This window comes from Marmota marmota, unplaced genomic scaffold (genome assembly GCF_001458135.2).
Source record: "Marmota marmota marmota unplaced genomic scaffold, marMar, whole genome shotgun sequence".
NCBI lineage: Eukaryota > Metazoa > Chordata > Mammalia > Rodentia > Sciuridae > Marmota > Marmota marmota.
In genome coordinates, this window is record NW_025999863.1 from 5,233,608 (window position 1) to 5,259,999 (window position 26,392).

Here is a 26,392-nt window from a genome sequence, read left to right on the forward strand (position 1 = left end):
CGGTAAAGACTCTTGGCCCCACTCCCCCGCCTCTGGGTCCACTCTCCCGCCCCCGGATGCCGGGCTTCCAAGACTACCGGGGCCACCGCTGCGGAGCCCGGCCCCCAGGCGCGTGCCCACGCCGAGTCCCCTCGCCCGCCTCTCGTGGCGCCCGAGGAATCCAGTCCTGGGCCTGTCGCTGGCCCCCACGCAAGCCGGCTCCCGCCCGCCCGCCATTCTGCCGCGGCCCGCGCGCGTCCCCTCCCGCCTCGGCGCGGCCTGGGCCTCGGCCGGTGCAGGCCGCGGCGCCCGCGGCCCGGCCAGGCGAGCTCAGGCCTGCCGCGGCCTACCCTGTCGGGCGCCACCGAAGATTCCCCGCCTCACCTGGACGCGGGCGGGCGGGCCCGGGGCTGCTCCGGGGAGGGCGGGCGGCGGCGGCGCTGGCGCTAACGGCTCCGCTCGGCCTCGGTAGCGGTGGAGGCGGCAGCGGCGACGGCGACGGCGGCGGCGGCTCCTCCTCAGCGCGCACGACCCGCTCCGGCCCGCGGCCCGGACACGCCTCCCCGGCGCGCGCGCCCATTGGTCGATGTCCGCCACGGCGCGCTGCTCATTGGTCGGCGTAGCTGTCGCGGCACCCTGGGGCGCGCGGCGGAGGCGGGACTTCCGGTCGGCGCCGCCTGCGAAGAGCTCGGCGGCCGGCAGAGACGCGGGTGGCCAGCGATGGCCGCGGAAGGGGCGAGCTGGGGCCCAGTCCACAGAAGCTGACTGGGCCGAGGATTGGAGACCCTTGTCGGACGTATACCGTGTGTTCCTCACGTGTCTGTTCCGCCGCCGCCACCTCCCAGCAAGGTAGGAACGGTCAGCGCGCCAGGGGTAATGGGGACAGGACCCAGGTTCGAATCCCGGCCCCGGCGTTGGCGCACTACGTGTAGCTGGGCACGAGCTGACGTCACCTCACCAGGCCTCAGTTTCCTCATCTGGTGCTGTGAGGAGGCGGGGCACGGTCGTGGTCACCACTCCATCAATTTAGTTATTAGAACAAGCCGGTTCCCAGAAGCTCAGTCTCTCATTCATTCATTACAATTTTATTGAGAGCCTACTCGCTGCCACATACTGTCTGGGCAGCAAACAGATAAAAACGTACCTGTCTGTTTGGATTGACATCCTAGGTCGGTGCTGTCCAGGAGAAATACGTACAAGCCACATGCGTAATTTTAAAATTGTCTAGTAACTGATATTCTCAATCATTGCTGTGCAGTAGAAATTTAAGCCAGCCACAAGTTTGTCAGTTATACCTACAGTTTAAATTGATTAAATTGTGGGCTGGGGGTGCAGCTTATAGTAGAGCACTGGCATGTGCGAATCCCTGGGTTCCATCCCCAGCACTGCAACAACAACAACAAAATTTGCTGATTAATTAAATTATTACCTATGTTTAAAAAAAGTAAATAGTTGTAGGTGATGTCCGATGTTAATAATATGTTTTATTTAACACAGTGTGTCCAAAATATAATTTCAACATGTGATCATTGTAAGAAATTAGGAGATGTTTTACATTCTGGACTTTTTTTTCCTCTTAATATATGCTTTTGAAATCATTTACATTTCAAATTGAACTGACTGCATTTCAGGGACTCAGCAGTCACCTATCACCTGTCACCACCTGTGCAGTGGAGATGGGGAGGCAGAAGAGAAAGCAAGTGGATCCCACCTCAAGTGATGAAAAGGGTAAGAAGAAAAATAAATTGGGGGGCTGGGATTGTGGCTCAGTGGTAAAGCACTTGCCTAGCACATGTGAGGCTCTGGGTTCAATCCTTGGCACCACATAAAAATAACGTAAAAGGTCATTGTGTGCACCTACAACTAAAATAAATATTAAAAAAAAAAGTAAATTGGGAAAAGGGCATGAGAAACATGGGGTTGCAATTTGAAAGAGGGTGGTCAGCAAGATTGAAAAGATGGCCTCTGCAAAAGGAACCAAGGAGACAAGAACACTGAACAAATAATCACATTCTTCATTGTTCAGTGTTATCCCGAAGAACTTTCTGATAGGATGGCATGTTCTATATCGACACTGTTTAATCCAGTAGCCTCTGTCTCCATGTTGCTTGTGGACATTTGGCTACTGCCACAGAAGAACTGAATTTTTAATTGTATTTAATTTCTAATTAAATAGTCACGTAGGGATAGTGTCTGGTGTCGTGGATGGCACAGGTTTAATGCTGTGATAGCAAATGCTCAGAACTGAGTATATACTTGATGCTGAAGGCTTCATGTACAATCCCCTGTGATGGGTGCTATCATCATTGTTACCACGAGTAAGAAGGAAGTCCTTAGGTCGGACAAGGTAGTACTCATCTATAGTCCCAGCTACACGGAAGGCTGAGGAGGGAGGGTTACTTGAGCCCAGAAGTTCAGAACCAGCCTGGGTAACATAGTGAGACCCATTTAAAAAAAAAAAAAAAATAGAAAAAAAAAAAAGCAATCAAAGTCCATTCATTCATCTATACTCTATTATTAATAATAGACTATTTTTAATTACCATTTCAGATTCTCAGGGATAATAGAGTTACCATTATTCACTCCACCTGGTTCCTATTAGTAGCATCTTTATTAATATGATGCCATTAAAATGGACCAATACTGATAACTTTGGTTTTGTTCTTTTTCTTTTTTTTTTTTGGTACTGGGGATTAAACCCAGGGGGTGCTTAACCACTGTACTCAGTGATACTTTGTTATTGACTAAAGTTTATAGTTGATTTATACTTAACTTGTTTTTCCTCTGATGTTCTTTCTCTCCTCCAGGATCACATCCAGGATCCCATGTTACATGTAATTTAATTGTCCTATCTAATCTCCTCTTGCCTGTGGCAGATTCAGATTCTCTTTGTTTTTGATGGCCTTGACAGTTTTGAGGAGTGCTGCTCAGGTATTTTTTAGGATGCTCCTCTCTTGGAATTTGTCATGATAAGCTATGATGGTGGGTTATTGGCAGTAGGACCAAAGAGGTCAATTGCCATTTGTATCATGTTGTGCCAGGTACAGCGGTCAACATTATTTGAGTCTATTGATGTTAGCTTTGATCACCTGACTGAGGTAGTATTTGTCGGGTTTTTCTACCATCAAACTACTTCCACCCCTTTCCTTATCGTATACTTTGGAATAAGTCAGTAAGTGCAGCCCACACTTAAAAAGTGAAGGGTTATGCTCTGCCTCCTGAGGATGAATGTCTATGTAACATAAATTATTTAGACTCCTTCTGCATGGGAGATTTATTTCTTCTCCATTTATTAGTTCATTCAATCATCTAGTTATATTGGCAAGGACTCCTAGATATTTATTTTATGCTTTAGGTTATAACTCAAAACTACTTTATTTTGTTACTCAAGCTGTTCCAGCTCTGGCCATCTTTTGGCTCTGTTAATTGGCTCCTGTGACCCTTGGGTGTGTCCATCATTGGATTTTTTGTTATATTTGGTTCCCTCCCACTCTCCACAGCATTTCCTTACTCCCTGGCATTATAAGATGCTACAGTCCTGGAATCAGCCATTCCTGTAAGGGACACTGGTTCCTTTTTCAGAGAATGGTATTAGAAATTGAGATCTCGGCTCTAGGAGTGCCTGTGGCTAAGGGGTGTTGTTTCTTTTAGATCATCAATACTTTTTAACTGCCCATAGTACATGAGGTGTGAGTGCCCAGCCTCAGGGACACAACAGTAACCATGTCACACATGGCATCTAATTTCATGGACCTTGGTCAACTTGAAGAGACAGGTTTGAGAGGGTAGCTCCCACACTCACTAGCAGTGTGGCCTTGGACAAGTTGTTTAATCTCTGAGCTTCAGCCTCCTACTCCATAAAATGGGGATGATGTACTTCCTGAGAGCACTATGAGAATTCAAAGAAATAACCCACTTTTAGAAATTCTGGAACAGAGCCTGACATAAAGTGCTTATTATGTCTTATTCTTATGAAGAGTAACAATGAGTTACACAAATGACTATAATCTGCAAAAGCCAGAGTTCCAGAAAAGCATGCAATAGGAAGAGTTAACTAATTTGGGGGTATCTGGGAAGGCTTCCTACGTCAGCAGCCTTGCAGCTGAGGCACGAGGAAGCAGAATGTTACAGGCAGAAAAAAATAGCACATGCAAGGGCCCTGAGTCAGGCGGGGGCCCAGCACACTCAGGAGTAAGAAAGGGCCAGCTGTGGAGACACTGGCCACAGAGGAGACTTGTGGAACTGGCAGGGGCAGGTCCTATGAGGCCTGATTGACTGGTGAGTTCAGTCCCTGTCCTGAGACAAGAGAAGTGATTGTCCCTGTGCACATATCTGGTAAGGGCAGAGTGGTGCTCTGAACCCAGATCTGCTCAGTCTTGGAGATCTTTTTTTACTGGTTGAGATTTGAGATATGAAGTTGTTGTCTTCTGTTTTGAATTTGTTTTTTGTTTTCGTCAGAAGCATAGTGTCAGCCCTCAGGGTAGGAATCAGAGCACTCCAGCCAGGGTTGTTCCAGGTTGTCCTTGCCACCCCTGCAAGTCACCCTCTCTTCCTCCAGCACAAGCTGTGGAGGCTCCCTAAGTCATGATACACCGAGAAGGCCCAGTTGGGACCTGAGACACTGTTGCCCTGAGGGAGAAACAGCCACATCGGAACACAAATCCATCTAGTGTGACAAGGAATGGGCACAGATAGACCTCTGGTGGAGGGTAACATCTGACCAGATTAAAGCATAAGAGAGGGTCTTCTAGGTAGAGGTGGGAAGCTGGGACTGGCAGGAGCAGAGGCACAGATGTCCAGGAGGATTGTTCAGGGCCAGGGGTGGAGGTGGAAGGGGAGAAGGGAGTGACTTGGGACTAGAGAGGTGTGTGTCCCCAGCTTTGAAGGGCCCCAGAGAGTCAGAGAAGTTGGAACATTATCCTCTAGACTAGGCATCAGCAAACAATGACGGGGTTCTGCCCATGCCTGTTTTTGTGCAGTCTGGAAGCTAAAAATGAGCTTTACATTTTTTATGTGGTTGGGGGAAAAAAGAACAGTTAGTATTTTGTGACATGTAAAAATTCCATGAAATGTACATTGCATTGTTCATAAAATTTGACAGTTACACAACGGAGCTGCTCCCCTGTGCATTTCCTATGGCTGCTCAGAGCTACCGTAGCAGAGGTGAAGTTGCCCCGGCAGGGCCTGTGTCACAGAGGTGCACATTGTGCATGGAACTGACTGTTTTGAAGTTTGTAATAATTATGAATACAGGGCCCCACACTTTTGAAAATTAAGTAGCCAGTCCTGGCAACAGGCCATGTGGCACACAAAGCATCAAATATTTGCTCTAGGACCCTTTCTAGGAAAAATTTGTGGATCCCCGCTGTGGCAGGCAGAACCATGGCTCCTCAAAGATGTCTGTGTCCCAGCCTCCTAGAAACTGTGACCATGTGACCTCATACAGCAAAAGGGACTGTGAAGTGATTGGAGTAAGGAACTGGGGATTGAAAGATGATCCTGGGTCATCGGGGCCCAGCGTCACCACAGTGTCCTCATGAGAGGAAGGCAAGAGGGTCAGAGGCAGAAAAGAACTGGAAGACACAGCAGTGCTGGCTTTGAAGACAGGAAGGGTCCACGAGCCGAGGGATGTGGGCTCCTCTAGATGCTGGGAAGGGCAGGATGTGGGTGGGTTCCCCCCTGAGCCTCCAGGAGGGACTGACTTGTTAGCATCTTGGTTTTTAGCCTGGTGAGTCTGATTTCAGACTTCTGAAGCCCAGTACTGAGACATAACGAGTGTGTGTTGGTGTGAGCTGCCAGGGTTGTAGTGGTTAATCACGGACCAGCAGGGAGTAACAGGCAACAGGCCTCTGAGAGAATTCATCCTTTAGCCAAAAGGATTTTTAAGTGGGAGACTTATGTGATTTTTGTCTTTCTTTGTTGGAAGGAAAGGAACAGAAGTGAACATGGAATTCATCCTGAGAAGGAGGGAGGTGCAGAGGCTGTGTGCACGAGGCAGGTGGAGTGTCAGAGCACAGGTGAGCTGGGGAGTGATGGGGGTCAAGAGGAGGGGGATTCCAGATGTTCACAAGGTGACCAGTCAGATGTGGACACAGGTGGCTGTCAGATCAATTGAATACAGAGATATGGGGAAAGTCATTCTATCTCAGCCATTTATAGATCTCAGTATGTGGGTTGGGGTGACTTGGGGGACGTCAGAAATGGATGTAATGAAATAAGTTCACTGGTCAGCCCCCAGACAAAGCTGAGGCAGAACAGCAGGAACAGCAGCCAGGCAAGCTCAGACAAGCCCAGAGAACCTTCAGGAGGCTCAGGATCTCAGGGGACCTGACTGAAATCTGATTCCTCCTCAAGTGCTAGTAGGTCAGTCACAGGGGAAAATAGAAAGCTTGACTCGTTTTTTTTTCTTAGGCAGCTGAGTTGACTTTCAGGTTAGCAACAGCGTGGAGCCGTTTCCCTGGTGAAGTCACACTTGAGGTAGCCTCAGTCCCTACCTTCCAGGCATACTTCATTCGCCATTCCTGTTTGTGCACAGTGTGACCCAAAGGGGTCAGCCCTGGAGCAGTCACAGAAATGCTGGCTTTCCCTTAGGAATTCCTAGGCTAATAAATTCACTTCCCCCAGCTCAGGGTGCTTATCTGTGAATGCAGGTGTTACAGCCACCTTGAAACCGTGCAAAGCAGAGACCGAGTACTTGACACATCATCACAGCACCCATCAGTAAACACAACTGTGGTCAGCATCCCCAAGAACAGCAAGGGCTGCCCACCTCTGGTCTTACCATTGCAGCTGTAGGTAAACATGGGTCTTGGAAGTCCCATTTCCCAATTCATCCCATGTCATGTTCCCCACAACTAAAACACTCAGCGTCACTCCAGGGGAACTGTGCAGCACGAAATAACCACACAAGAGACAGAAAGAGAAAGAGCGAGCTCTTGCTGAACCCTTTTATTGAAGAGAAGCCATTCAAATGAGGCCAGGGGTCAGATTTCAGGGGGCTGAGTCTAGCTTCCTGATGTTGCTGTCAGCAGGTTGACTGACATCTAGGAAGGCCACACCCAAAGGCAGAGCAAGAGAAGGGGATACACAAAGGCATTTCCATGGAATATTCTATCCCAAACAGGACAAAGGGGTAGTATCACAAAGGACAGGTGAGTATAGCTCAATCCATGGTGTGACGCCTACGTTTGAAGATGTGTCCTCAAATTTCTGGGACCGGGGCAATGTCCAGGTCACTCATTACAAGATATAGTGATGGTCAAAAGCCTCTCCGCTCCAGGCCGGAAGACACAGATCATTCAGAGTGGCTCCCCACAATCCCACTGGATCCAGCCTGTGACACTTGCATCCAGTGTCTTTGTGGCGAGAACAGCAGTGGGTATTTTATCCTCTCTAGAGTCAAAGGATAGGGAAAGCCCCACAGCTCTGGTTCCTAGGGTCATTGGAGTAGCCTGGTCTGCCCTGTTGTCCCAGAGCAATATTCACATTGACGGTATTCACTCTCAGCGTCCCCAAGTGGACTATAGTCAATAAGTCACACTCTTGCCCTCCCTGCTTCTACAGGGACTTAGTTGGCAGGAGCCACCACCACTCCTCTTTGTAAGATTTCTGTGTTGTTTTTGTATTTAACTTTTCTTTTTCATGTCATGAGTTCTCTTTCTTGTGGTGTCTCTCGCTGTTTCCCATGTGTTTGGTGGTCTTTTGCAGGCTCCTTTGTATTTTCAAGTGAAAATTCAGTGGTTTCTAAGGTAGTCACAAAGGAATGCAACTGCCAGCACTCACATTCCAGAACATTCTCATCTCTCCAGAAAGAAACCCTGTGTCCCTTAGCTGTCATTCCCTGTTCCACCCCCCACAGCCACTAGCAACAGTTAATCTGCTTTCTGACTCTCTGGATTGCCTCTTCTAGATACTTTGTATAAATGGAGTTTTATAGTATGTGGCCTCTTGTGACTAGCTTTTTTTCACTAAGCATAATGTCCTCGGTGTTCATCCATGCTGTAGTGTGTCACTGGTTCATTCCTTTTTATGGATAAATAATATTCCACTATATGAATAGACCATGTTATGTTTACCCATTCATCCATTGCAGGACATTTGGGCTATTTCCACCTTTTGACTACAGGGACTAGTGCTGCTATGAACATTCATGTACAAGTTTCCATGTGAACATAATGTGTTCATTTTTCTTGGGCATATACTATCTGGTAGTGAAACATATGGGCACTCTGTGTTTCACTTTTTTTTAATATTTTTTTTTTAGTTGTAGATGGACACAATATCTTTATTTCTTTAATTTTATGTGGTGCTGAGGATCAAACCCAGTGCCTCACACATGTAAGGCAGGCGCTCTAGCACTGAGCCTCAGCCCCAGCCCCTGCATTTCACTTTTTTTCCGCAATACTGGGAATGGAACCCAGAGCCTTGTGCATGCTAGGCAAGTGCTCAACCACTGAACTGCAACCCCGGCCTTTATTTTCCACTTTTGAACTGCCAGGCAGGTTTCTCCAGTCTGCTATTTATAAATGAGATGAAGACTTCACATGCTTATCAGTCATGGTAAGCAGTTTACAATTTTAATGTCTCCATCCTAGGCTAGAGAAATAGCTCAGTGGTAGAGCTCATGCTTAGTATGTACAAGGCCCTGAGTTTAATCCTCAGCACCCCAAGGAAAAGAAGGGAGAAAAGGAATTCTAGCCTTGTTCCTCATCCAGCAACCTAGAGGAAGACCCACAGGCATTGCCAGGTCTTCCGCAGGTCAAGAAGCCTGGATTCTGGGAGTCTGGACACCTCTTTCTCTTACAGATGAAGCTGACTTGGAGGTCTGGTGGAAGGACCAGTCACTGTACATCAGGGACTCAGCCTTAGTGAGGAGCCATCTGCAAATCTAGAGACTGACCAGGGCAACAGCACCCTTACAGCAGGGACAGGGACCTAGGAGCAGGCAGTTGGACTGGATGTGCCCAGGTGGGAGCAGCAGCCATCTCCCTAGATCAGCTTTCCCACTCCCAGAGGTAGGGCCCATGAATTTGCCAGAGTTTACTTGTAAGATGGCTGCAAGCTGCAAGAGCCCCTGGGGAAGGATGAGCACTTAGGATTCCAGGTTCTGCCCTACCCTGGCAACTTCCACACTCTGTATCACAAGACCCTCTCAGTCCCTCAGATAGGAGACCAGAAAGCCAGATAAAAAACCACAGCCAGTAGCTGGGTGCAGTGGTGCTCGCCTGTAATCCCAGTGGCTTGGGAGGCTGAGGCAAGAAGGATCACAAGTTCAACGGCAGCCTCAGCAAAAAGCGAGGTGCTAAGCAACTCAGTGAGACCCTGTCTCTAAATAAAATACAAAATAGGGCTGGATGTGGCTCAGTGGGCTCCCAAGAGGTACCTGGTGATGCCCAGAGAAATATTTGGCTGTTGCAACGGGGGAGAATGGTCCAGAGATGCTACCGAATGTCTTTATCATGCACCAGACAGTCCCTTGTAGTTTCCACTAGAAACCACAGTGAGGAGGCCTACAACCTGTGGAGTGACAGTGGCTCCCAAACCCTGCGCCAGGCGCAGTCCAGATGTCCCTCAGCACACACTTGCTCACATGCTCTGTCTCTGAAAAGTGGCCAAAAGGGGTGGGGGCTGGGATCAGCAAACCCTGGAACTTGGGTGTGGAACCTCAATGCTCCAGTGCACATGGTATAAGAGAAAGGAGCAGGGTCCCAAGTAGCACCTGCCCCCTTCGTGGCCTTACTTATGGCTGCAAAAGGTAAGAAGGGCAGTGGAAGAAATGGGGGACCAGCTGGTGGGCTCCAAGGGCAGCACACAACAATGGACTGATGAGAGGTGTAGGGGTCAAGAGAAGAGAGGAAGGGGCTAGAGGGACAGTCTGAAATTGGCCACTCTGGGGAAGGAAAGGAGCCCAGGAGGGTGGGCTCCTTCATGTTGGCATTGGTGGGTGGAGATTTCCACTCCATCCAGTCAGGGCCCCACAGCTTCGTATGGTTGAATTTGAGGGGAAAGAGGCATCCTCAGTAGTGTGGTTACCTCAGTGGCTTCAGGTGAAGCTGAGAGGGAAAGGTGGGGATGGGGAAAGCACCTTTATCTTTGGTCCATCTGTTAGACAACTCATCCACTTGTCTCACTGGATTGCACTTTGGGTGGTGGGCTCTGCTACAGCCCAATGGGTCTCAGCAGGAGAGGTTGGGTGGCCCTTGTCACCCACAGGCACTGCTGGGTCTTCTACATGTCAAGGAGCCAGAATTCTGGGGGCTGGACACCCCCTTCTCTTGCAGATGATGCTGGCCTGGATCCCTGACTGGGGGACCAGGGACCATACATCAGGACTAAGGCTCAGTGAGGAGCCCCTTAGAACTCCAGAGGCTGGCCAGGGCAACTGCAGCATTGCAAGGACAGGGACTGAGGAGCAGGGAGTTGGATTGGGTACACCAGGTGGGAGGGGCAGCCCCCCACCCTCACCTTCCCACTCCCAGAGGTGGACTCACCTCCAGGGCCCAGGCTTCCCTGGGCACATGCTTGCCTTCCTCTTCCTCCCCCAGATCCCTACTGCCTGCCTTCCTTCCTCCCTCTGGACTGTCACCTCTGTCCTGCCCCCAGGAATGCTGCTGTTCTGCTCTGGCAGAGAATGGCTGTGAGACACCTAGCATAGGATCTGGCTCTCCACTAAGCTGTCAGCAAACCGAAATGCTGCACTTCCTGGTCCCTGTGGCCTGAAGGAAAGCAGCTCAAATGTGTCCATCTTGGCCTCTCCAGCTCCCTACACCGGGCCTGGTGCTCAGTAGGTGGCAAAAGTCTGTTGACCAAATGAACAGCAGCCAGCCCTTGCTCTTAGTGGCCAAGAAAAGGACACCACCACCCAGGTTCATTACAATCCCACACATTGTAGCTGAGCCCCCACCCTGTGGATCAGGCCTCCCAAACTCTACAGGAAACGGGAGGGCACCCTACGCCCACTTCAGGGGGAATCTGTCAGAGACCAGGGGTGGCAGTTGTGGAGGGGATCAGTGACATGAATCATGTAGAGGAGGCAGCATTAAGGAGCTCAGAGAACAAGGCAGGGCAAAGGAGGGGCACCCTCCACCCCAACTTGCCATCTCCTTCACTGACCCACTGCCCACTGACCATCTTTAAATGAACTAGCTCATACCTTCATCCAGTGACTGGCACAGGGTCAAGAAGATTCCCCCAAGACATTGTCCTCCCCTGCCTCAGCTCTCCCAGTATATTAGGGGCCTGAGACCCAGAGGCTGCGCTCATCAGGACTTTGGGTGGGAGAGAAAACATTATTATTATTATTACTAGATCTATCTTCCTCAGGGCCCAGGCGTGCTGGGACTTCATGTTCCAGAATAGGAGCATGTTCAACCCACACAGATGCTTCTATTCCAGGGGCAGGCCAAGGTCATGAGGAACTAGAAACTGCTTTTCCCAGAAAGGCAGTTGGGGAGTATTGAGTGGAAGCCTTCCAGCTGTCTGTGGGGTCAAGCCCCTCTGAGTCCAGTAGAGGGGGTGGAAAGCTGTAGGCAACATACTTTAAAGAAGGGCATCTCCCTTTACACTGTGCACATCTGGGCTGGGTGACTCCTTGCCGCAAGGGACTGTCTGGTGCATGATAAAGACATTCGGTAGCATCTCTGGACCATTCTCCCCCGTTGCAACAGCCAAATATTTCTCTGGGCATCACCAGGTACCTCTTGGGAGCCCTGGTGAGAATCATCACTGTGCAGAACAGAACCTTTGTGGATGTTGAGGGCCTTGTGCCACATTCAGGTATGTAGGGAGCCTGCTATTCACTTGGATGTTCTTTGATGCAGGGGACCAAATCCAGAACCTTTTGCATGCTAAGCATGAGCTCTACAGCTAAACTATACTCCTAGCCCCAAGCCTCCTGTTTTATGTGCGCTGTCCCCTCTGCCTGGAGTCCTGTCCCCAAGCCCTACCTGCCATCTTCCAGAACTGAACCCACATCACCACTCCCAAGAATGTTCTGTGGACCTTCTTATAAGTTTGATCACCATGGTATTATAGAAGGCAAAATAATGCCTCTTCCCCAGATGTCCACATCCTCATCCCCAGAACCTGGGATTGTGTTCCCTTACTTACAAAAGGGAGCTTGTGGGGCTGAGGATATGACTCAGTTGGTAGAGTGCCTGTCTCACGTGCACAAGGCCCTGGGTTCAATCCCCAGCACCGCAAAGAGGGGCGGGGGGGGGAGTTTGAGATGGGGGGTCATTCTGGATTATCCATGGCCCAGTGTCATCACAAGGGTCTTCATAAGAGGAAGACAGGAGGGTCAGAGCTAAAGAGGGAGACATGGAGGTGGAAGCACAGGTCAGCAACTGGAAGACACAGCACTGCTGGCTCTGAAGACGGAGGAAGGGGCCACGAGCTGAGGGATGCAGGCGCCTCTAGAAGCTGGAAAAGATAGGAGAGAGAGGTTCTCCCTGAAGCCCTCAGAAAGAACCAGTCCTGCTGACACCTGACTTTGGGGATTGGACCTCTGGCACCGTAAAATAACAAATTTGCCTTTTTCTCACCAATTAGAAAAAAATAAGTTACCTACAAAGTCTCTGTGTTAGCTTTGCATTGTTAAAATAACTGGGGCTGGGGTAGTGGCTCAGTGGTAGAGCACTTGCCTAGAATGTGTGAGACACTAGGCTCAATTCTCAGCACCACATATAAATAAATAAAGTTCCATCAACAGCTAATAAAATATTTTAAAAATATATTCAGAAGCCTGGAGTAGAGGATGATGGGGTATGGGTGCTCCAAGAATCCCATTTCCTGGTAGAACCATGTGGCTCCATTCTAATGTATTTTGTTTGTGGGGAGGGGTTCTGCACAGAATTTAAGAGTTGCACACCGCCCCCCAGACTTGACCTCCCCAACCCTGTGGAAATGCTGTGACAAGGTGGAGGCCTCAAAATGCAGAGGGTGGGGGGGTGGAGGGCGGGGTGCTTGGCTGGGACTGCCCTGAGGGAGGTTACATGTCCTATGGTGACAACCAGAGGGGGCTGCAGGTTCTGACAGAGTTCCCATGGCTGGATGGCCTCAGCCCTATGGGAGGAAAAGATTGGACCTGCTTCCAGTATTGGTGGCCTTGGGCTTCTGTTTGATTGGCTATTGGAGGTCCCCTGCAATTCTGTAAGAATGTTAGGATCTGCTTTTACATTTCTGAAAAAAAAAAAAAACATTAGTATTCTGATACAGCTTGCTTTGAATCTGTAGACCAATTTAGGGAGTATTGCTAAGTTAATCCTGGTAGGTCTTCCAATCCGTGAACATAGGATGTTTTTCCATTGATTAGGTTTATTTAAATTTTTTTTTTTTTTTTTTTTTTTTGTATCAGAGATTGAATTCAGGGGCACTCAACCCCTCAGCCACATACCCAGCCCTATTTTATATTTTCTTTTTTTTTTTTAAGAGAGAGAATTTTTAATATTTATTTTTTAGTTTTCAGCAGACACAACATCTTTGTATGTGGTGCTGAGGATGGAACCTGGGCCGCACGCATGCTAGGCGAGCACGCTACTGCTTGAGCCACATCCCCAGCCCCTATTTTGTATTTTCTTAAGAGACAGTGTTTCACTGATTGCTTAGCACCTCTCTGTTGCTGAGGTTGGCTTTGAACTTGCACACAATCCTCCTATCTCAGCCTCCCAAGCCACTGGGATTACAGGTATGTGCCACCATGCCCAGTTTTCACAATGCTCTTTAGTGTTTGGTGTATTAATCCTGCAACTTCTTAGTTAAATTTATTCCTAAGTACTTATTCTTTTTGATTCTATTCTGAAATTGATTTTTAAATTCCCCTTTAATTACTCAATGCTATTGTATGGAAAGACAACAGATTTTTGTAGGTTAATCTTGTATCCTGCAAATTTCCTAACTTCATTTTTTAGCTTTAATAGTCCCCTCTCTCTCTCTCTCTCTCTCTCTCTCTCTCTCTGTGTGTGTGTGTGTGTGTGTGTGTGTGTGTAGATTCTTTAGGATTTTCTACATAGGAGGTCATACCATTCACGAATGGAGAGTCTGTCCTCCATGGGTTCTGATCTAGAGATTCAACCAGTTGTAGACCAAAATATTCTTTAAAAGTTGTGTCTATTCTGAACATGTGCAGACTTTTATTCTTGTCATTATTTCCTAAACACTGGAGTATAACAATTATTTAGATAGAGTTTACATAGTGTGCATTCCAAGCCATCTGTAGATGGTTTAAGTATTCTGGAGGATGTGTACATTTTTTATGTAACTGCTCTGCCATTTTATATAAAGGACTTGGGCATCCAAGGATCTGGGTATCTTTATGTGTCTTGGAACCAGTCTCTTCAGTTCCAAGGGGTGACTCTAGTTTTGCCTCTGTTACCCCTTATGAATGGGATTACTGCCTATCAAAGAGCCAGAGTGAATGAGGTAGGTCCTTTTATCCTTCTGCCATGAGAAAATGCAGCATGGCACTATCTTGGAAGCAGAAGATAAGCCCTTAGCTTCAGAACCAAGTGCAATAAATTTCTATGATTTATAAATTACCCTGCCTCAGGTGTTGTGTTACAACCACACAAACAGACTAAAATAACAGGTCTTCCCATCCATTCCCTTGACTTAGGGTGTGGCTACATGATTGGCTTTGGCCAATACAACCTGAATGGAAGTGACCCCCACCAGCTCCATTTGCAAGGCTTCTGGTGCTCCTCGAACATTCCCATTGCCACGAAACAAACACCTGGGAAACTTCCAAATGAAAAGACACATGCAACAGTCATGAATCCAATTCACAGACCAGAGCAAGGCCCAGCAGGGCTGCAGTCATTTCCTGGACCCACAAGGGAAAGTAAATGTTTGTCCTGTGACAAACAACATAAGCCTGCCTCAGCTGTCCTGTTGCAATCACGAAGTCCTCTCTGAAGGATGGGACAAGCATATTCCTTGTCACTGTGAGGCTCAGGAGGAAAGCTGTGCATAGTTAACCCTGAGCAGGGAGGGCACACAATTAGACAGTGAGCGGTGTGGGGAGGTGGCAGGTTGGGAGGGCTGGGCCTGCGGGAGCTCCCCTGGGGCTGGCAGGAAGGAGAGGTGGCCCATTGTAGAGGGTTTGCTCAGACTCTGTCCACGGGGGTGCATCTGTTCCATGAGACCCGATGGCCGCAAAATGGAGGTGGATGTGGATACATAATACCATTTCAAGGAATGAAGCCAGGTAAGCTCAACGTGGGGCCCAGGCTGTCAGGGTAGCAGGGCTCAGAAGCCTAAAATATAATCCCAGCCAAGCTGGCTGCTTAAAGATGCTACTGAGTGAGTGGGGAGGGGTCTCAGGCTGAGGGCCCTGCTTGGCAAAGGCTGGGCAGGAGCCCTGGGGGAGCAGCAGGAACCACAGGGGTGATGAGCCAGTCCCCCTCCCCAGTCCCTTAACTGGCGTGTGCTGAGGATGACCGGAAGCCAGGGAATTGGGGCAGGAGACATGAGAAGGTAGATGGGCAGAAGCCTGTTGCTCTCCTTAAACCTGTGGGTACCAGTGGTCTCCTGGACCCCTTCTCATGCATGGCTGGTATGCACTATACTGCCAAGGTCCCCAGATTTGAGATGACCCGTAAGCAGGACTCCCATGGGTGCAGTCTGCCGCTTTTGCCTGCACTTTTGAGTCTCCTGCCCAGTGCTTCCCTCTCCAGTGCATCTTCCGCAGGACCTTGGCAGTGCTCAGACATTTGACCACAACCTTCCCCTGGCTAAATGAATTTCAGCAGCTCCCCTGTCCCCGTGATGAAGGTCACCTTCCTTGGCTTAGCATGTGAGGCCCTGAATAGCTTGACCCTCCCACCTCATCTTCCGCTGTCCACCCCTGCCCCACTCTCCCACCCTGGCTGTTGTGGAATTGGCAGCTCCTTCTAGCATCCTGTTCTGCTGGCCTCAAACACCTGCTCATCTTTCAGGTCTCCATTCAGCTATTGTTCCCTATGGAGGCCCGGTGGGTGCCCTAGGCATCCTGCACCCTGCGGCTACCTTCTCCAGGAGGCTGACCTCCAAGCCTTGCTGCATCCTGTGAACATCCTCTGGAAAATGGAGTGTCTGTTATTCCCCTCATGCCCAGCTCCCTGCATATTACTTGCCACCTGTTTTTAAATGTAGATTTTACAATTATGCAAGTATGGGGAGCCCAACAGATTAGGAGATGATTGACACTGAAAAGATAACTTTGTTATTCTCAGTTCCCAAGAGGAGGGGCACACCATGCCACACAGGGCCACGTGGGGAAGCACCAAGGGCCCATCAGGAGGCAGAGGGTACAAAGGAAACCCGTAGCACAAGTCTCCTCCACAGAAAGGAGCAGGTGAGGCAGGTTAAGGAGCTTAGGCTGACCTTGTTTAAGTCATTTCATAGGATCTGGGCACACAGAAGGGAATTGTCTGGTACCTGGCCCTGAGCTGACTAAGGCAGGTGGATCAGAGTTGGGAATGCAGCTCAGTGGTAGAGCACTTACCTAACTCCAGGTTTCACCAGCAGCACCACAAAAATTTAAAAAAAAAATAGTTTTTTTAAAAAAATAAAGATATTTTTGTTTTACATTTAGTGATCATTAGTAAGCTGGGTGCAGTGGCACTTGCCTGTAGTCACACTCCAGAGGCTGAGGTCTGAGGACGGACGGCTTGAGCCCAGGAGTTCAAGGCCGGCTGCGTTAGCTTTTCATTGCTGTGACAAATACCTGAAAAAACTACTTAACAGAGCAAAGACTCCTTTTGGCTCATGGTTTCAGAGCTTTCAGCCAATGCTCTGCTGGCTCCATTGCTTTGGGCCTGAGGGAGGCAAAACCTCATGGTGGAAGGGCATGAAGGAGAGAAGATGTCCTAGTGGCAACCAGGAAGCAGAGAGACAGCGAGGAAGAGGCAGGGGACACAATATACCTCCAGTGACCTCTCTTCAACTAGGTCCCACCTCCTAATGTTTCCTCCATCTCCCAACAGTGCCATCAACTGGGGACCAACCTTTAGCACATGGCCTTTGGGAGGACAGTAAGATCCAAACCATAACACCAGCCTGGGCAGCACAGCAAGACACTATCTTAAAAAAAAAAAAAAATCATTTGGAAGACTAGATTGGCCCTGTCAACTTAAGGTTGGCTAAGCCCCCAGCCCCATGCCTGGCACACAGTAGGTGCTGAGTGTTTGTTGAATGAGTGAAATATCAAATGACCTCCAACAGGTGATTAATGAGGAGTTAATGACATCACCCTCATCTGTGATGGCTGTGACACACCCACTTGCCTGCCTGAGAGATGCGCAGAAAACCTGTCTCATAAGGGAAGCAGACCTCAGCAGCTTCAAAGAGGGACTCAGGGCTCCATGGAACCCTCTCCTCAGGGCCCACCATCCTCCACTCCCTCCCCATGCCATCCCAGCCCCAGCCTCAATGTCAGCGCGTCAGGGTTCGGTTCGGGCGCGTGCACAACCCTTCCCTGATATTCATCCATACACAGGGCAGAAGCAGGAAAGATACGAGGACTTGGTCTATGGCCAGGACTGGTGCTGGTAGTCTGAATCCCTCTGGTTGGTCGTGGCCTGTGCCCAAGGCCATTGCTGCAGCTGTTCCTGAAACAGGCCACCTCAGCCTAGGGCAGGAAGTCCCTTGAAGCCAGACTTCAGGAGGCAGCAGGGCTGACTGCATTGAGGACATAGCTAAAGGGGTCACACAGACTGTCCATAAACCAGGTCCCTGAGCATCAGGCCAGGGGCTTATAGAGCATCCTAGTAAACCTATTTTCTTCCCCTCCTCTAGTTGCCAGGCAACCACAGTGCATCCAGACCAGAGCAAGAGGCAGCTGGTTTCAGGACATACATAGACTGAAAGTGAAGGGATGGAAAAAGATATTCCTTGCAAATGGAAGCCAAAAGAGAGCAGGGGTGGCTATACTCATATCAGATAAAATAGATTTTAAGCCAAACCCTGCAAAGTGAGACAAAGATTATTACATAATGATAAAGGGGTCAATTCATCAAAAGGATTTAACAGTGGTAAATATAGCTGCACTCAACATCAGAACGTCTAAATATATAAAGCAAATATTAATAGAACTGAAGGGAGAGATAGACTCCAATATAATAAAAGCAGGGGACTTCAGTGTCCCACTTTCAGCAATGAACATATCATCCAGACAGAATGTCTCAATACTGAGACATTAGACTGGAGCCACACTCTAGACCAAGTGGGCCTCATAAACATGTAGAGAACACTCCATCCAATAGTGCAAAATACCCCTTCTTCTCAAGTGCACATTGAACATTCCCCAGGGTAGATCATATGTTAGGCAAAAAACAAGTCTCAACAAATTTAAGATTGAAATCAGATTAAGTATCTTTTCCATCCACCATAGTATGGAATTAGAAAGCAATATTAGGAGGAATTTCAATAATAAGTGAACAACACACTTTTGAATAATCAATGGATCAATGAGGAGATTAAAAGGGAAATTTAAAATCAAGCTGAGCGTGGTGGCACAGGCCTGTAATCCCGATGGCTCCAGAGGCTGAAGCAGGAGGATCAAGGATTCAAAGCCAGCCTCAGCAATTTTTCAAGGCCTAAGCAACTTAGCTGGGATGTGACTCAGTGGTTGAATGCTCCTGAATTCAATCTCCAGCATCAAAAAGAAACAAACAAACAAACAAAAAACCACCAGGCATGGAGGTGCACGCCTGTAATCCCAGTGGCTCAGGAGACTGAGGCAGGAGTATCATGAGTTCAAAGCCAGCCTCAGCAAAAGCAAGACCCTGTCTCTAAATAAAATACAAAATAGGCTGGGGATGTGTCTTAGTGGTCAAGTGCCCCTGAGTTCAGTCCCTGGTACCAAAAAGTTCTCAAATGAACAAATTCTTTTTTTTTTTTTTTAAAGAGACTGCTTTGGCCACACCTGCCAGACAGGCACCTGGTATCATAAGCCCTATGAGATGCACAGATAGTGTGGGAGAGGGCCTCCAGCTGCTTCTCTCAGAGACCACTAGAGCCAAGACTCCCAGAGGACACCCAGGGATTTGGAGGCACCAGAGCTTCAGGATAGCTGTGGGCAGCCAGGGTCTGATTTGTAAAAGCAAGGACTCACTTCAGCCTGGAGCATTCACCTAGTGCCCCTCCATCTTTGCCAATGATGATCAAGCTCCTGCTCTGAGCCCTCCAGCATTAGGGGACTGTCACACTTTCCTTCATGGTATTAAAAAAAAAAATGGTAAATGACATGGCCTCCCTGACCCTCAGTCTTCTCCTCTGTACATCTGACTCTTCCATCTGTGTGCACACACTAGAGGTGCCCTTCTCTGGGCAAAGAATATTTCCAGAGTTGAGCCCAGCCCCTCCCCTCCACCTGGCGGTTGCCGTTGGCTCAGCTTGTAGAAGAACCCTACCAGGCTCTAGGATGTGGTCAGTACCTGACTTTGGTTGAGCTGCAGTTGGAGACTTTCCACTTTCCCCCATCATGACAGCCGATGACCAGAAGCCAGAAGGGCGGAGATTGTGCCCCACTCCAACCCCATCTGTTTTCATTTCACACTTTCAGAGAAGGCTCTCTGTTGATACTAGTTCTGCTTCCAGAAAAGGTAGAGATGGGAGAGGGGCGGCCTGCCGCACCGTTCAGCCCTGACTGCGAAGATCTGGCCTTCACATTTATCAGAACTTGTCAGAACTCCAAAGCTTTAGTTCAGAGCCTCGTCTTCTGGAACAGCTTGTCTCCCACCACGACCCTTGGGTTCGGGCGCGTGCACAACCCTGCGTAACCTGCATCCTGGTCCCTCAGGGGACCCCCTCCCTCCGTCCCCCTCCTCCCCATGAAGGCTGCTGGCGGGACCAACCCTGAGGGTAGGCTGGGAAGGTGGGCTCACATTCCAGGGACCTCCCGCCGAGTCTGGGTCACGCCAGATCCCTGCCCGCCAAAGGCGCAGGTAGGAGGGCAGTGAGCCATAGCGGGTAGGCCAGCCCTGGCCCGCCACGCCGCGTCCCAAGCCCGCAGCCACGCGGAGCCGCGTCCCCGCCTAGCATCACCCACCCAAAGAAAGGAACCTGAGCAGCAGGAGGGCGCAGGAGGTACACCTGCGGCAGCGACGGACCGCGGGGCTGCAGGTTGCTGAAGGGGAAGAACTGAACCCGTCAGCCCGGCCCCACGGCGAAGCCCCACCCGCCAGACTCTAAGCCCCGTTTAACTCCCGCCCCCAACTAAAAGTCTCTCCCGGCACCCCTAAATGCCATTCATCAAGCCCCACCCATTTCAATCCCCACTGGCACCGTCCTCAAAGCCTCGGACCCTCCCCCCACCCAGCTGCAGGGCGGCGAGCCCAGGGCCACCACTAGGGACCCCCCCACACCCCCACCCCCCTGCAGAGCCCGAGAAACGGAGGCTGGGTGAACAGCTCGGTGGTAGAGCGCTTGGCTAGCGTGCGCAAGGCAGTGGGTTCCATCCTCAAGCACCACAAAAAAAGAGAGAGGAGGGATAAACTTGCGGGCCATAAAAAATAAGAAAATAAAAAAAAGAAAGAAAAGAAAAGAAAAAAGAAAAAGAAAAGCCATGCTATGTGAAGTGTCCGCACCGCCCGCTCCGCTCCTTCCCCGGCCCCTCGCCTCGGTTGCAGGTGAATGTTGCTTTGCTTCCCGTTGTCATGGTTACCTGCGGCTCCTGGCTTTGCTTTCAAACCAGAGTGTTTCTTCGTGGTTGTGGTTACTAATAAGTTTATTGGGCTCTTCTTCATCTCCGTGGTCTTTGTTTACTTCTACCCCACCCCACCCGCGCCATCCCCGCTTGGTAAGGGGATTGAACCCAGGGGCGCTCTCCCGCTGAACTCTGTCCTCAGCCCTTTTCAGTTTTTATTTGGAGAGAGGCTCGCGCCAGTTCAAGGCTAGCCCCCTGTTTCGTTCTCCCACGTCGCTGGAAATACAGACGTGCACCACATTTCCAGTTTATCGAGATTATTCTTAAAATAACATTGGAGGAAAATTCACAGGTCATTCACTTCTCCGTTGAAAGTGTACCTTTCTCTGGTGTTCATTAGACTTAGTCAATCATTGCCATTATCTGATTTCAGAACAAAAAGATGCACCTTGAGCAGCCAACCCCCCACCCCGCCCCTCCACCCCAGCCCATGGCCACTACTAATCTACTTTCTGTTTCTATGGATTTGCCTATCGCAAACCCACAGCATATCTGTGACATATAAATTGCCCCACTGTGCAGGAGGGGGAGACGGGTGAAGTTCAGGTCCCTCCTATACCTGGGAGTAGGCAGCCAGGGAAAGGCTTTCTTTGGAGGCTCTATCAGCTGAGGCTTGTGTGCAGGAAAATGTGTCTGCCCGGGTGTGCAGGTGAGGGGACAGGAGAAGACAAAGGACCCTTTGGGGACAGTGCAAGTTTGCTGGCCCAGAGGCCTGGGATGGAGGAGGTTCCTAGGGCAGCCAGACTTTGAGAGGATCCAGGTGGAAGTTAGGCTTGGTGTATCTACAGTGAGGGAGAACCCTGGAGTCTCACAGAGCCTGTGGGATGAGGGAGGGAGGGAGGAGGGAGGGAGGGCCAGAGGTTGTGGGGTGGGGCTCTACCTATAAGAGAGAAGCTCAGCTGCCTAACCCCACACACAGCACACCCACCGCAGCAGGCCCTGGTTCTGGGGACCCCATAGGCATTGGTGAGTCGTTCGTCTGGCCATGACTGAGAGCAGCAGCAGGTCCCTTCTGCTCAGCTTGTCCCTATCCTGAGTCACCTGCTTCTCTTGCAGAAGGCCCTGGGCCCCAGCAGTGCCTGCTGCTGTCTTCCTTGGGTCCTTATCATCCCTCTCCACCTCCCCAGGCCACTCTGTCTATCCTTGAAGTGCCCAGAGAGGAGGTCCTGCCTGCACCATGAACCCTTGGATCCTTGCCAGCCTGGCAGCCTGCTTTTTGGGGGCCTGGGTCCCTCCCATCCACACCCAAGGTACTGTATTCAGTCAACTGTATTTACCCTACGCCCCTGGTCCCTCCTTTCCCTATCTAGACTCACTGTCCCCTGTCCGCCCGTTTACCCCTCTCCTCTTCCAGATCCCTTACCACCACTGAATTCTCCTATGGCTCCTGTTCCCAACATAGCAGAGATTCCTGGTGTTTGTGCCCTGGGATGAAGGGAGACAGAGGGTCCCCAGCTCCTTCTTCCAGAGTCCTCCACCCCTGTGTACCTCCTTTGCAGGACTCCAGTGGCCTAGGGAATGTGGGAACAGAGGGTGGCTTCCAGCTATGGGTAAAGCCACTTGCAGCCAGGAATATACCTCAATGTCCTGACTCTGCAGAGCCAGGGATGGGGTTGGAGACCAGAGCCCTGGAGACCTTGGGGAGTGGTTTCCCATCGGGGCCCTGCCCAGCTTACCTGTGCAGTGCAGCCGAGAATTGCCACTCAGCCTTTGTGAGCTTTAGTTTTCTCGTCTGTGAGGTGGGAACCTGAAGTTCCCCTCACCTGGAGCCGGTGAGAGGATCCAGTGACCTGACCTGCTGCCTGTGCCCAGCAGCCCCAGTGAGGGAGCCCTTCTGTCTTCCTCCCCATCTCCACCCCAGAGTAGGCACTTGAGGATTTTGGTCACCAAAGGCCAGATGGAGGCGTGCAGACTCCCCCAGGATCCCTGAGATGGGGTCCTACATTCCTGTGGCAAGGCCAGTGAGTCCTCCCAGATGGCCAAGCAGGGGCCAAGCAGGGTTGAGGAGCGTGGCCCCACCCTCCTGCTCTGCCTGTCCCCATTCTAGGTCTGGCAGGACCCGGCAGAGCTTAGCCTTTGCCCAGGAGGAGGGCTGGTCTTTGTTCCCATTGTCCTGCTATCAGAGCCAGGCCCAGCGCCTGCTCTTTGATCCTGGGGGAGGGGGGAGTGGCCCCCAGCATTGGGAGCCACCTGCTGAGGATCACTGGAGCCGCAGGTCCTATCTAACACCACTGCTCCTTGTCCTCAGGGACAGGGTGGGGGATACAATGAGAACTGAGCCCTCCCCCTGCTCCACCGCTGCTGTGCTCTGCTCTGCCAGGACCCGGACTCAGGTGGGCTCTGGCAGAGGTGGATTGCAGGACCTCCAAGACAGACTGGGCGAAAGAGCCCACCTTGGCTTCCACCACCATCCCATCGCCCCCTCTTCTTCTCATTCATTCCATCTGCTCCTCTGCCCAGATCTTTCAAGCATCATTACCTCCTCTTCAGGCATCCCCCGTGCTGTGTTGTCCCCCTCCCCACAAAGGTCAACTTCCTGTCTCCCACCACTCCAGGAGCTCTCCAAGACAACATTAATTCCAGCTCTTCTCTGTTTGGGTATTTGGCACATAGTGGGAACTCTTTTAAGTGTTTTTATTAGATCCACAAGTAAACCCTCTAGAACTCCTAGTGTCTGGCTGGGTCACTTGAGTGGTCACTGATGGGAACAGAGAGGAAGGGGGATCAGAGCTAGTTCCATGAGAAGACAGACCAGCCTGGAGAGGATCCAGGACCTCAGCAGGAGCTAACCAACCTCATTTTTAGGAGAGTGGCACTGGGGACACTACACTTCTGATGCCAAATGTGAAGGGACAGCACAAACCAAACAACTCAAGATTGTGTCAGATGCCATAGGGGAAGGCTCTCTGTCCCACAAGACTGCCCTCCATTAAGATGCCACCGCCCTGAGCCTGTCTTCCCTCCTCAGGGTCTGCGCCCGTGCTCCCAGAGCAGAGAAGGGGCTCTGGGCTGTTTCTTGGGTGGTCCGCTCCTTTCCAAGCAGGGCCCATGGACCCCACCAACCCCTGCCAGCTGTCCCAGTAGCAAAGGCTGAGAGGCAGTCAGGCAGTGCGCATGCCTCGGTCGGGGCTGCAAGGGTCATGGTGTGCTTTTCCACGTCTGTGACTGTCCCTGCCAGTGCCCATGTGCAGGTTTGAGCGTGTGGGTGGCTGTGTGATTGCAGGGTCCTTTGAAGACTGCTGTCTGGGTTACTACCCCAAACCCAAGTTGGCTGTGCTCCGTCGCGCCAGGTTTTTCCGGATCCAGGAGGTGAGCGGCAGCTGCAACCTGTTTGCCATCATGTGAGTGGGGCCGTGCGATGGGAGTGGGGAACACACACAGCTTTGCTGCTCCTTCCACCCTAACGTGGGCACCCCTTCCCCACCCACTGCAGATTCTACTTCCACCAACCAGGTAAAACGGTGTGCGGGAACCCACGGGACATCAGGGTACAGAAGGCAATGAGATGGGTAAATCCTAGGCTCAAGGTCTCCCAGAGGTCTGACAACCGGCTAACCATCCAAGGTGGGTGAGGCCCCAGCCCAGCATCTAGGGAGCCCACTCTCCCTGTCTGCAGGCCCCTTTGCTTCTCAGTCTCTGAGGGAGAGAATCAGAGCTCCACATTGTGGCAGCCGCCCCTGCTCCAGAGAGAGCTCATTCCTGATGAGGGAGGGATGGACTGAGTGACCAACCCCCCAGGTCATCATCTAGCTCTTTTAAAGTCAGAGTGCTAAATTGATGCACACGGAAAGTTCAAGCAAAGGGGAAAGTCATGGGCTCAAATAACCAGCAGTAGCTTCAGGCTTGGCTACATCCAGAGGTTCAGAGGCTGTTGATGAAGCTTCTCTCTCTCTCTCTCTCTCTCTCTCTTTCTCCCTCTCTCCTCTCTCTCTCTCTCTCTCTCTCTCTCTCTCTCTCTCTCTCTCTCGCTGTGGATAGACTCTCAGGCTGGGAGGAAGAAACTGAATACTTCAAAATCCCGGCGACCATCGTCCAGGCCGAAGTATCTCAGCAGCAACAATAGCAGCAGCAGCAGCAAAAGAAATGCTTCCCTAAACTGATCCAGGTGAGGACTAGTCACATGGCCTTCCTCCATCCGTTACTGAGGGTTGAAGGCTTATGATGGGTCTAGACTCGGGCAGGATGTTTGCCTACAGGACCAAGGAGGGCTGGCTATGTGGTCAGCCCTGCAGATCCACACAGGAAGGTCCTCAGTGGCTACCCACAGCCCCAGCCTAGCCAGGTGGGGCATTGATAAGAGCTGAATTGAAAGGCCAGGGAGGTGAACCAAGAGCTCCTGGGCCCCCATAAGATGAGAAAACAACACTCTACACCACACTCTGATGACAGATGTGAAGGGGCAGCACAATCCAAGCCACTGGAGATTGTGACAGTTGCCACAGGGGAAGGATCTCTGTCCCACAAGACTGTCCCCATTAAGATGTAACCTCTCTGAGCCTCAGTTTTGCCAACCATAAAATGGGGATCGATGACACTGCATTCCATTGAGTTGCAGAGACAATTGTAATTTGCAGCGTCTGGTATGTAGTACATGGTCAGTAGGTTGCCACCTCCACTTTGACCAGCTATAAATTGGGGATCCCGTGTCTGTCTCCTTAGGTTCAATCATTTGCTAGATCCACTCCCAGGACTCAGGGAAACATATTCAGCAGTTTATTGTAAGGGACCTTACAAAGGATCTGGGGTACAGCCAGACGAAGGACAGTCATAAGCACAGGAGTTCTCGTCCTCTTGGAGTTGGGATGCACCACTCTCCTAGCACACGATGTGTTCACCAACCCGGAAACTCCCTGAGCCCCAGAGTTCAGGGGGTTTTATGGAGGCTTTATCGCACAGGAATGAGGGATTATTAACTTCCCTGCCAACCCTTCTCCCCCTCTCTGGAGAGGGAGACGAGGAGCAGCAGCCACCCCCCCGCCCCACCCCCCCACCCCACCCCCGTCTAAACACGCTTGATCTTTCTTGTGACCAGCCCCCATCCAAGAGTCCCCTCATCAGAACAAAAGAGGGTCCAATTGCCCAGGAAATTCCAAGGGATTTATTAGCTGTGTGTCAGGAATCGGGGTCAAAGACCAAATGTTAGAACAAAGGATGCTCCTAACATCCTTATTGCTCACATTACAAGGCTCTGAGGAACTAGGTGCCAGGCAGAGACTGGTAAGTGTATTTCTTATTATTTTACAGCCCCCAAGGCCACTGCAGTCCCACCTCTAATCCCTCCTGCAGGGCCGTGAGCCTGCGCATCTCCAGGATCCAACAGCAGGACAGAGGCCGGAGGGATCTTGCTCCACCAGTGGTCACCCTGCAGCCCCAGCTGCCTCTGCTCCTGTCCTTCAGTCCCAATCCTAGCCCCTGTGCCCGGATTGGTTTGCTCTTTTCTATTCCTACCATCTCCTGCCCCTTGGACAGCTGGGAAGAGGGACAGCTCCTTTCTGCTCTGGGATAAGTACCAACCTTGGGCAAAGGTTCTGCAGTCCTTGCAAAGTTTTGGTTGGTACAAAAAACATCCTCCCAGTCTAAGCTTTTAAAATAATTTTCAAATAAACTTTTGGTAAAAAAAAAATGTCATTGTTTCCCCTGTCACGTTTTATTTTAAGATCTGTGGCCCCAGCCTTCATGACAAGTGGGTCCTGAGGGGCTGAGCACTGGACAGGTGGGATGTGACCTGCA

The 26,392-nt window shown here is 50.6% G+C and overlaps 2 protein-coding genes across 22 annotated transcripts in view; one reads left to right on the forward strand and one right to left on the reverse strand.

The window, feature by feature from the left end:
* Positions 1-514, reverse strand: part of Elavl1 (ELAV like RNA binding protein 1) — a 38,638-nt gene extending 38,124 nt beyond the window's left edge. Inside the window, exon 1 of the mRNA XM_015503734.2 lies at positions 364-514. The gene's annotated coding sequence lies outside the window, so the exon portion shown is untranslated. The remainder of the gene's footprint in view (positions 1-363) is intronic.
* A 36-nt stretch (positions 515-550) lies between these two features.
* Ccl25 (C-C motif chemokine ligand 25) lies at positions 551-26,269 on the forward strand. Of its 21 annotated transcripts, none has more exons than XR_007351271.1 (7): positions 640-828; positions 1,611-1,707; positions 2,787-2,910; positions 5,906-5,996; positions 6,630-6,774; positions 7,008-11,754; positions 12,251-12,550. XR_007351271.1 is itself a non-coding variant. In XM_015503856.2 (6 exons), exons 2-5 carry the CDS (start codon positions 21,840-21,842, stop codon positions 24,760-24,762), a joined length of 444 nt encoding a protein of 147 aa, XP_015359342.2. In that variant the 5' UTR covers positions 20,451-20,585; positions 21,790-21,839; the 3' UTR covers positions 24,763-24,767; positions 25,907-26,269. The 21 variants fall into 21 exon arrangements, 2 of the variants coding, with proteins under 2 accessions (XP_048669294.1, XP_015359342.2); XR_007351264.1 differs by having other exon boundaries at positions 7,687-11,754; positions 12,239-12,550; XR_007351272.1 differs by having other exon boundaries at positions 642-828; positions 8,785-11,754; positions 12,239-12,550.
* The last annotated feature ends 123 nt before the right edge of the window (positions 26,270-26,392 follow it).